This window comes from Saccostrea echinata, unplaced genomic scaffold (genome assembly GCF_033153115.1).
Source record: "Saccostrea echinata isolate AGI-Se365-2 ecotype Australia unplaced genomic scaffold, CSIRO_AGI_Sech_v1 ptg000075l, whole genome shotgun sequence".
Classification (NCBI taxonomy): Eukaryota; Metazoa; Mollusca; class Bivalvia; order Ostreida; family Ostreidae; genus Saccostrea; species Saccostrea echinata.
In genome coordinates, this window is record NW_026889824.1 from 3597386 (window position 1) to 3609702 (window position 12317).

At 32.2% G+C, this 12317-nt stretch overlaps 1 protein-coding gene across 1 annotated transcript; it reads right to left on the reverse strand.

The window, feature by feature from the left end:
* Positions 1-3961: 3961 nt before the first annotated feature.
* LOC133176443 (CD209 antigen-like protein D) lies at positions 3962-10583 on the reverse strand. Its single transcript, XM_061311567.1, has 3 exons — positions 10510-10583; positions 8353-8428; positions 3962-4179 (listed from the first exon to the last, which is right to left on the reverse strand). Exons 1-3 carry the CDS (start codon positions 10540-10542, stop codon positions 3962-3964), a joined length of 327 nt encoding a protein of 108 aa, XP_061167551.1. The 5' UTR covers positions 10543-10583.
* Between the last annotated feature and the right edge of the window lie 1734 nt (positions 10584-12317).

Below are 12317 nucleotides of genomic sequence, written 5' to 3' on the forward strand. Positions count from 1 at the left end.
ATATATACTTAAATAAATGAAAACAGAATGCTACAGTCCAAATTGAATAAAATCTTTACTGTTAGCGCTTTCAGCCATGTTGGCTCTTCAGACAGTTGTGAAAATTTAAAACGTTGTCAATAACGTTGCTAATGACGTCGTGATAATCTTAGGTATTATGACGTCACAATGAAGTTTGTAGTAGCGGCTGCATGAACTTTTTCAACGCAGTTAAAATACTATGTATAATTAAAGCATAGAAATAATATAAAATCGTGAACATATAATCTATCATTTGCAATTAATTTTTGAATTAAACGGTTTTATTAAATAGTCCTCTTTGGTAACTCGGTCGATTTCATCCGATGTCCACATTTTGTAGAACGGGAAAATCTTAAATTTTCCTTTACCACACTCAGCGAAATGTTCTGAACATGGAGTGCATCTGACAGTTCCGTCCCTTATATGTTGTTTGTGAACCCTAACTCGTGCGTTGAGTTGATATGTCTGCCCTATATAATACTCCACACAGGTAGGGCATATTGCACAGTAAATCAAATTTAAAGATTTAAAATTCATACTCGTATTTGGTTTTAAAACTTTCCCGTTGTTAAGTTTAATCTGTTCGCCCTCCTGAATAAAATCACGCATTCCACATCGGGGGTCACCACACCTTTTGACAACTCTCTGGTTGCCAGAGGAAAATTTCGCTTTGGTTAAAATCCGCCTCAGGTTTGGTGCTTGTCTTCTGCTGTTAATTATTGACGATTTGTCCAGAAAATTTTTCATGTTTTCAGGTTGTTCTAATATTGGAAAAAATCGTTTCGCCGAATTGAGAATATTGTGGTTACGTGGGTTATGAGTTATCACAAATGGGATGTTCTCTTCGTCGTTTTCCTCTGGATGGCGACTTTTTCTTAATTGGGTTATTGGTATGTCTTTTGCCCGGTTGATTCCGTCCTCAATAAGGTTTATTGGATAGTTTTGTCGCCTCAGGTGTCGTTTTAATTCTTGGAGTCTTTTCAAGCGTAGGGTAGGCTCGGTCACAATGGTACAAATACGTCTGGCCATATTGTATGGAATGTTCCTTTTTGTATGGACTTCCCAAAATACACAAATGTAAAGAAATCCAGGAAAATGTCAAGAAATATAATTCTACGTACATAAAACTTCCTAGACCAAATGATCTTAAACTGACGCCCATCAATGCAGGACCCGCATCTAGAACACAAAGATTAAGCAATCTGCTAGATATAATCTTAAAACCACTGTGCACCAAAGTGACCAGTTACAGTGTATGTTCGTAATGATATGGATTTCCTCAACTATATTCCTTCCACAAACAGTACCAATAGATGCACTGCTTGTTAGTTTTGATGTTACCAGCTTATATACTAATATTACGAATGATTTAGGAATTAAGGCAATCAAATATTGGTTGGATAAATATCCGGAAGAAATCGACGATAGATTTCCCGCAAACTTAATCTTAGAAGGACTTAGAATTGTACTAGAGAATAATAATTTTCTTTTTGATGACGAAAATTATCTACAAATCAAAGGTACTGCCATGGGCACCAAGGTCGCCCCTAGATATGCTTCTTTAGTTATGGGATTTCTAGAAGAAAAACTTTACAATATTTTACCGGAAACGTTTGATCTGGACTTTACGCAGTACATTAAAGAGAATTGGAAAAGGTACTTGGATGACTGCTTCATCTTTTGGACAAAGAGTGAAGAGGATCTTAGAAAATTCCATGCGGTCATTAATGAATTACATGATTCAATTAATTTCACAAATGACATGAATCGTGATTCACTTCCTTTTTTAGATATACTCATAATAAAAAAAACGGAGAGGATATTGGTTAAGAAACAGATACTCACAATACTTGGACTTTCGTTCCCGCCATCCGTCACATACAAAAAGGAATATTCCATACAATATGGCCAGACGTATTTGTACCATTGTGACCGAGCCTACCCTACGCTTGAAAAGATTCCAAGAATTAAAACGACACCTGAGGCTACAAAACTATCCAATAAACCTTATTGAGGACGGAATCAACCGGGCAAAAGACATACCAATAACCCAATTAAGAAAAAGTCGCCATCCAGAGGAAAACGACGAAGAGAACATCCCATTTGTGATAACTCATAACCCACGTAAGATTAAACTTAACAACGGGAAAGTTTTAAAACCAAATACGAGTATGAATTGTAAATCTTCAAATTTGATAAACTGTGCAATATGCCCTACCTGTGGATAGTATTATATAGGGCAGACAAATCAACTCAATGCACGAGTTAGGGTTCACAAACAACATATAAGGGACGGAACTGTCAGATGCACTCCATGTTCAGAACATTTCGCTGAGTGTGGTAAAGGAAAATTTAAGATTTTTCCGTTCTACAAAATGTGGACATCGGATGAAATCGACCGAGTTACCAAAGAGGACTATTTAATAAAACCGTTTAATCCAAAACTTAATCGCAAATGATAGATTATATGTTCACAGATTTTATATTATTTCTATGCTTTAATTATACATAGTATTTTAACTGCGTTGAAAAAGTTCATGCAGCCGCTACTACAAACTTCATTGTGACGTCATAATACCTAAGATTATCACGACGTCATTAGCAACGTTATTGACAACGTTTTAAATTTTCACAACTGTCTGAAGAGCCAACATGGCTGAAAGCGCTAACAGTAAAGATTTTATTTAATTTGGACTGTAGCATTCTGTTTTCATTTATATAAGTATTTTTACTGTACCAAGAATTTAACTTATCAACGTATATATATATATATATATATATATATATATATATATATATATATATATATATATATATATATATATATATATATATATATATATATATATATATATATAGATAGATAGATAGATAGATAGATAGATAGATAGATAGATAGATAGATAACATCATTTAATTTCCCTAATTAAGAAACAGAAATCACAATATTAACTTCCACAAGGGGCACAAATGATTAATTTTGTACTCATTTCTTTCTGAATAGTTTTTTTTAAACACTAAGGAGAACAGTTTGAAATATGAATATTTTTTTTTATTGTTATGAAATGGATTCTTATATGCCAATGAAAAGCTGAAAAGTTTTTGAATAATAATAATTCTGAATATAATAACCGAAAAGTCACTAAAATCAATTGAAGACCACAGAAAGGTCACTGAAGTAAAACTGAAATGTGTTGGCTGAATGCTGACTGAAATATGCCTGAATTATGGCTGAGGGGTAATTGAAAGGTCACTGGAGTGTATCTGCTATCCAGAGACTACATTGCCATTGAAAAGTCATTAAAACAGGCTGCTTTTTAATATTAAGCGAAAGGTCTCATTTCCTGCTGAATGTCATAAATTTAAACGGCGTTGGCGGCACGTGTTATAATTATGTGCCTTTTTTGTTTTGTTTTGTTTGGTTTTTTTTTTACTAATTATTGGAGAGTAATGTTAACTTAAAGTAACAGTAAAAGCAAAATATGCAATACTTTTTGTATTGCATGAATTGTTGATCCTGTAAACTGTATTTCTCTATCGATAATGTGAATGTTTCAACTGATTATTACGCACACAAAGAATAGTTTCAAGGTATTTTATTCACCAATGCTTTGACAAAGTTTAATTTTACAAATATCATTTTATCTAACAAGCATTCAAACTGAAAGCTCAAAGACATACATGCACATGAACCAAAGATCAGAATTTTATTAAAAAAAAAAAAAAAAAAAAAAAAAAAAAAAATGGACTGTTTTCAAAAGTTTTTTGTCTCAAAATCCAAATTTTCATAACACTGTTGTGTAGATAAAGTTTACTAAGTTATGTCAGGCATGTTTCCTAGATATAAAACATGTACTTTCAGATATATCAGAATATCAGAAGTGCCATGTAAGGCTCTGTAGGTAATAACCTTAAAAAAAAAAGCTCTTCATTGTTTTATCTATTTTTCACAAATATAGAAAAGAAATGAATTACAAGACTTGTCATTCCAATCACCCCCGGAAAACATTTCCAGGCAATTTTCACCTGTACCCCCATTTGGTTCACCATTATACCAGTTTGTGAAATTCAATGTGTTGTTTGAGTGTTCCCAGTAAAACGTGCCTTCTGATTTTGCATCTGTTCCCCCCATCCACCATGCATTCCCAGAGGCTGAAACTTTATAACACAGGGAGATAATCTTGTGTACCTCATTGACAAATATTCAAGTGTATCTTTATTTTGTTAATGATTAAATATACATTTAGGAAAAGTTAATTAAAGTTAAACTATAATGCTAAACGTTAATCTTTTATACTTGTATATTTCGTTTAATTTGGTGTCTTAAATTGACTAAAGTGAATTCACTATGCATGGGACACATACTTTTGATCGGATAGCTTTAATAAATAAGATCATGAAGAAAACCAAAGTAGTTTTTTAGGAAGCAAAATACTGCAGACCATGCATAAGGCAAATTAATAATTATGTCTGATTTAATATGAGGGAATCTCTGCGGATGTGAGGTAATAGAATATTGCTTAATACGACATCTTAAGTAAAAACTTCATATTCATAAATCGCCTATATATATATATATATATATATATATATATATATATATATATATATATATATATATATATTATATATATATATATATATATATATATATGGCAAAACATGACTTGGATTGAGAGGATCTATTTTTAGAATAGGCCAATTTAAACAGTAATCTTCTTTCAACATGGATCAATAACAATTTTATAATGCATCGGACTAGATGACAAAAAACTGGTAGTTTTAAGGTGTCATTGTATGTTAGTATCTAAATGGTTTTTTTCATTTTATCTCCGTTTACATCGAATTTCGTAATCATAGTTTTAACTAGATGCTGTCATGTCTAGACAGTAATACCCGCACTAAGTTGTTTGCCTCTAAATGCACACTCCTTCATATTGGGCTTACCAAGGAAAAAGTCAAAATAATTCTATAATTTACACAGTACATGTACATGTATTCGTCAATTCGAGCATAAAATGCTCAGGTGACCATGTGACCTATGAGCCTCTTATTGGTATTTCCTTTACTTAATTCATTACCAGTCTGAAATAACAGAATTTAATTAATGATGTAAATTAGGTTTTGATAAAAGGGGGATATAAATTTTTGGCCCATAATTGGAACTTTTTAAATCTATTTTCTCAGCAACAAATAACATTATTTTAGTAATAGCGTTATTGATGAATTTATCAAAATGTCAAAAACGTTTTATTTAGTATTTCGTTAGGCAAAAACCTCCTTGAAAAGCCATACCCAATCAATTTTGTCCCCCCTCCCCCTCCAACTCGCACACACACAAATTGCCTGTTTTTGGAAATAGGCCTAGATGGCAAAGTTACGTTAAAACATCGTTTGTTATGATAATTTAAAATTTGTTCTTGTACGGTACATGTATGTGAACACCTTTTTGAAAATTTCTACATCACATTGGGCTTGCGTCACCCTACTAGTACTAGTCTTACCATTATCATTGCACATGGTGCAGCGTGGTGTAAACATCATGACATGTATATCAGTAGAAATTAATTCATTTTGTGTTTTAATTGGATAATATTTCATGAAGTTGATAGGACCTATGACAGTCGGTAAGTACAAGTTTAAGTATTGATTGAGGTAAAATAATCGAAATGCAAATGGTTAGGTAAAAGTTTAGAAAGGATCAAAGATCATCGGATTCTGAAGAGTTATCTCCCGTTGTCGACATTACATGTACATTCAGTTACAGGCATATAGTGTTTGTCATGTCCGACTTCAATCAAACGTCATGTGCTGATACATTGATACTGATGTAAGCTTTTCAACTGCATAAACTTTTTTGACCTTGACCTTTCCTTTGACCTTGACCTCACTTTTCTTAAATTAGTGTCTTAGATCAGTTTTGAATAAACAATTCAAGATATATATATCAAACTTCATAAACTGATATATACTGCTGAGAGCTATCAATTGCATCAACTTTTTTACCTTGACTTTTCCTTTGACCTTGACTTCACTTTTTAAATTAGTGTTCATCTATGTTTTATATAGATCATTTATGACATTTTTATCAAACTTCATATGCTAATGCTAAATACATACTGATGTAAGCTTTTCAACTGTATCAACATTTTGACCTCAACCTTTCCTTTGACCTCTCTTTTCTCAAATAAATGTTAAGCTCAGTTTTAAATAAATCATTCAAGATATTTTATCAAACCTAATATGCTGATATGTATTAGTGAGAGCTATTCAACTGTATCAAAAACTTTTCACCTTGCAATTTCCTGTGACCTTGACCTCCCTTCTCTTTAATTTGTATTTTGCTTAGTTTTAAAGAAACAATCCAAGATATTTTTATGTAAGCATGCACTTATACATAATTTGGTGAGAATTTATCATCTATATCCATTTTTTTTCAAACTTCATACACTCAAACAAATTTTCATGTTGCTTTAGTAATATACATTCGGCGGGGCATTTATGTCCTATGGACATATTTCTAGTTTTCAAATCATGACCTCCGAGGATAGGGTCAGGCCACAATAAGGGATCAAAATTTTTTATAGGAATAAAAGGGAAAAAAATCTTCAAAATTCTTCTTTTCAAGAACAACAAAAGCATGATTAATATGGAAACATTCCCAAGAAGTGTAGATTCAAGTTTGTACAAATCATGACCCCATGGGTTAGGGAGGGGTCATTTTTTTCTTGCCCCTATTTGCCATCCACATGGAAATGCAAATTTTAAAACCATTTTACACATCCACAGGCCAAAATCAATCATTTTCCAAATGATCATGATTTAAGGATAGTGCATAAAATATAGGGGAAGTTCTGGGAACCAGGGGGTTTAAACATGTTAAATATTTTTTTTTTCTAAATCTAAACCCCATTTGACCCCCATGGGGGGGGAATAAAAATTCCGAAACCTTACTGCATATCTATAGCACACCACCAACCATCTCCCAAAAGATGATTAGGCTACTGTGTAAAATGTAAGAGGAGTTCAGGGAACCAAGGGCTTTTTGCATAAGAAAACGTCATTTTTCTATCCCTGTTTGACCCCACGAGGAAAATTACAATTCCGAAACCTTACTGCACGTCTACAGGATACCACTAACCATCTCCCAAAAGATGATTAGGCCACTGTGTAAAATGTAAGAGGAGTTCAGGGAACCAGGGGCTTTTTGCATAAAAAACGTCATTTTTCGACCCCCATTTGACCCCCAGGGGGGGAATAAAAATTCTGAAACCTTACTGCACATCTACATGACACCACCAACCATCTCCCAAAAGGTGATTAGGTTACTGCGTAAAATGTAAGAGGAGTTCAGGGAACCAGGGGCTTTTTGCATAAAAAACGACATTTTTCGATCCCCATTTGATCCCCAGGGTGAAAACAAAAATTCCGAAACCTTGCTCCACATCTACATGACACCATCAACCACCTCCCAAAAGATGATTAGGCTACTGTGTAAAATGTAAGAGGAGTTCAGGGAACCAGGGGCTTTTTGCAGAAAAAAACATCATTTTTAGACCCCCATTTGACCCCCAGGGTGAAAATGAAAATTCCGAAACCTTACTGCATATCTACATGACACCACCATCCATCTCCCAAAAGACGGACGGACAGACATGAGTAACAACAATATACCCGATCTTTCTTTAGAAAGTGCGGGTATAAACATATAATAAATCCTCTCATTGTTAGATAAATATTATTCTAAAAAATGGTTTAAGATTTAATTATTTCTTAATTTCCTTTATGTTTCATTTATTTTCTAACGTATACTTATTTCATAAAAACATGATCTTCCATCTCTTATTAATTAGTTAATCTACAGTTTAAAAACTTCGATGCTGATTTATAAAATAATTTTTATTTCAGTGGTACTTACATAAGATTTTATTTATCTTTTTTTTTTCTTTTTTGCTAAAATTTAAATTTCAATTTAGTTTACATCATTTGATTCAAAACTATTCAGAATATCCAATCCAAGATTTTCCAGATAATTCGACAACATCGGTATTTATCCGTCCAATAATTGCTATTAATTGCTATTTATTTACAATAACTTTTAACTAATGTCCACAAAGATATTGTAAGTATCAGGTATAGCAATAATTCATCTTAAAAGTAAGAGGATGTTCGATCCGTATTGAATTCACCATACTTTTTAGTAACTATAGTGCTTGTATGTGTAAAGAAGAAAATATTGATGATATTGATCTTCTCAACTTTGTTTTATAAATACATTTTAAAGAACAAATTTTCAGTACTTAAAATGAACGAAGAAAACGCAAACCGTACTTTCGTTTTGAATCCATATTTGTTCAGCCTCCGTCTCTATTGCCAGAAGATGTGCTCCCATCGAAATGCAGCTATCCTGAGAGGATAAAATGAAAGAAAAATATATTCACTCAAGGGTACATGCGGAATGCGGATATCCGAGAGAGAAAATAATGCTAGTTGAATTGATATATTTCAAATTAATGTCTTTTTCATATTGTTTTAACACATGCTATTAATTGATCTGAAAGCAATTAAATCGATACAATTTTCTTTGTTTAAAAAATATGTTACCCACACTATCAGTGAAATCTTTTCACTTCACTTTCAAAGAAATTGGCGGACAAAGAAACCGTTGATTAAAAAACGAGAAAATTTATCCTTCCTTAACCTTCATTGGTAATTGTTATCAAAGGGCACATAAGAGTTTTATGTAAATTTTTTGTACAAGTTTGTCTTTTTTCCAAAGTATTTTTCTATATATATTGTCTTTCTTTAGCAGTTGTTTTAAACATCCTCAGATTACTAGTATTTTTCACTTCTAGTTTGGAAAGCCATTTAAGGAGAAACACTTTTGAACTTTAATTTTTGATCTTAAAACAATTATCTTTATTTAATATTCAAATCACAATAAATTGTCTCTATTTGGTTGCAATTGATTAGAATTAAAATATAGCCTGAAAAAGTCACTACAATTAAATAAAAAAATAATTCCTGTGCATTAAATGACACCTATTTCAAGGTTCATCTGGCGAAATCATGATATATCGTCAATTTGATTTCTAAACATTCACTATATTATATTTTGGCGGAGTACGTTAGAATATTTAAGTGCACTAGAGAAAAGCTGGCACCATAACATGAAAATGTTCTCGTTTAAGAACAGTACTTTAGTATCGTTAAAAAATTTAAGAGAAAAAACTTTTTTAGTTCTTAAACGTAACACTGTATGAAATGCACCATTTTGATTGAGACATTTTTATTGATCTGATTGATAACGAATTGTCTGCCATTGATTTGAATATATCTCTGTTTTGTTCGGAAACCATGCACATGTATTCGAAGAATGTTTTCGAGTGGTTAAAACATTCTCCGCAATGAATACGTTTGCCACAGAAAAGGAAACCTTTTTATTCAGACGAAAAATACATAGCTATTATTAGTATTAGGAGAAACTTAAAAATTATTATTATTATCATTATTATTTTTTTGTGAGAGAAAAAAACAGGTTGAAAAGCAGCCTCTTTGGTTGTTTATGCCTAATATCTTTCAAAAAGCAAAACTAAAGAAAATCTGTAGGCTCTTTTCACGATATCAATGTTCTGACATTTATGAGTAAAAGTTGTAGAAAACAGCATTATTTTGTTAAGGATTGATTGATTGATTGATTGTATGTTGTTTTACGTACCGTTCCAGAATTTTTCACATATACAGAGACGTCATCGTATACCGGTGAAAGGCTTCACATTTAGACTTTTACTCGGCACTCAGGGCCATCGAGCAGTGAGTGCTCTTCATCGTGCCAACGCACGGGCCTCGGTTTTAAGGTCTTATCCGAAGGACCTGCAACTTTCATTTCAAAGTGCCGAGCTCTTGGCGAAGAAACAGTTGCTACCTATTTTTTATCGACTTAGGTCAGTCGCGGTCGTGATTCGAACCCACGACCTTCCGATCATGGAGCGAACGCTCTACCGACTGAGCTACCGTGACGGTATTCTGTTAAGGAGATCGAGATGTCAGAAAATTTCCAGAGAGATGACCCCAGAAAAAAAAATGGTATATGATTTTTTTTTTCTAGGATGCACAATCATTTTATACAGAAAAACCTCATTTATAGCCATAACATTGAATGAAATTTCCTATATTTTATTCGGCCTTCAGGGTAGCTTAGTTGGTAGAGTGATCGCTCCATGATCAGAAAGTGGTGGGTTCAAGCATCGGCACTTTGAAGTTGCGGGTCTTTCGGATGAGACCTTAAGAACCTAGGCCCCGCGTCACTGCAGGCGTTAGCATAATCAAGATCTTACTACTAAATAGCCATGAGTGCCGAGTAGAGGTCTTACTTTGAAGCCCTTCATCGGCATACCATGACGTATGATAAGAGACCTCTTAACTTCTTCATAGGGTTTAGATACTCAAAGAAAGGCCACGACTATCATGCCCTCTTTAAAGACATACCTTGGCATCCTGCCACTCAAGAGAATTGTTCATAAAGCAATATTTCTTCTCTCCGTTTATCTTCCATGATGTCGGACATTCTGCAATATAGTAGTATAAATGACCACATTGGAACTTTAAGGGAATAAATATAGTTTTAGTAACCAAAACTAACTTCACTACGCAGTTATTTAATAATAATTGTTATTTTATAATAATCGATTAGATCAATGTTTATCGGGTTTGCATTGCTGACATATCTGTTTTCGTATTGTACCATACCACTAAGGATATTAAAAGTTAAAAGCGTTTGGTCATGCATTAAATGTACTAAAAAATTTATTCATCTAAAAGATTATTTTATAATTTTCTCTTCGATAATGAGTTTCTTGGTAGGTTATGCAAATTAATTTCCAATTTTTCAAGCACTTGTTTATGGAAAAATTAATATGTTTTACTTCTTTCCAAAAACGGTGCCAATTTTAAATAATAATAATAATAATAATAATAATATAAAAAGCATTTTTTATAGCATATTTTGTAGCATATTTTTCTGACTCTTAAAAACAACACTTTAAGAACTAATTCAAACACTTAAAAGAACATTCAATGATCCCAACAGTTTCATGAAAATAAAAAAAAATATTCTGACTTTGGCTTTGTACAAAACTACAAAGAGTACACAGTCGGAAAAAGGTCCATCAAAATCTTTAAAAGACTCTATACCACAGGTAAGACATACGTGAAACTATACAAAATATAAATTATTAATTTTCCTTAGAAATTATTATAGATAAATTAATTAATTAATAATCCACTGTAATTCAAAGGGAAAAAATTAATTTAATTAATCTTAATTTAAGGGGGACCGACCCTTTGATAAGAGAGATAACTTTCCAAGTTAAAAATACGAATGCGACTTAAAGTTTTCATTATCAGAGTTTCTTTGTCGAGACTTTAGAGTAGTCAGTTCGATCAAACCTGACATAAGATGGAAACATTACCTTCTATTTCCTTTGGCTACACATTTTCAAATTGTAATATTTTATTACCCCCCCCCCCCAAAAAAAATAAAAAAAATAAAAAAAAAAATAAAAAAAAAAATAAAATTCAGTATAAAAACTCTCATAAATTGAATAAGCTCTATCTTTTTAAGGACCATCTTAAAAATGGTTTAATGTTTCAAGTACCAAATGTAGAATTTTTATTAGTATTGCATTTTTTTCCAATGAAAAAAAAAAAAAAATCTATAAGAAAGATAACTCTTGCTAACAGATGTATTCTTTTTGTATCAACTACATAGAACATTGTGATATTCTGACTTAGAAGGCAGCGCTTAATTATGTTTTCTAATATGAATTTAATAGGTATGATACTGAATATTATTTTCATATACACCTCATATTTTTAATTTCATGTTGTGATAATAAATCATTACTCTTTCAATCCTCTGTGCACTGTGTTAAAATTTCTTCATATCATGATCCGACATAAAAATCTTTTCTGAAAAAAAAAAGCATCGCTTCATACTTCATACTATACTGAAATGCAACATCCTAATTTTAGGGGGGAAATTATATACAGGTTATAACTTTGTACTTAAAAAGTTAGGACATCTTCAACTTTGCCAAATCAGTAATTTAACGGTTGAATAATTTTCATTCCATTACCGGAAGTTGATTTTGAGCCTTCTTAACAGAAATCAAAAAATTGCATGTTTATTGAAACATGTGACAATAAATTGGGTCTTCAAGGCTTTGTAGCTGTTAATCATAAGTATTGCATTGATATTCCGAAAAAAAAAATCCTTCTTTCTTTTCCCGATGGGA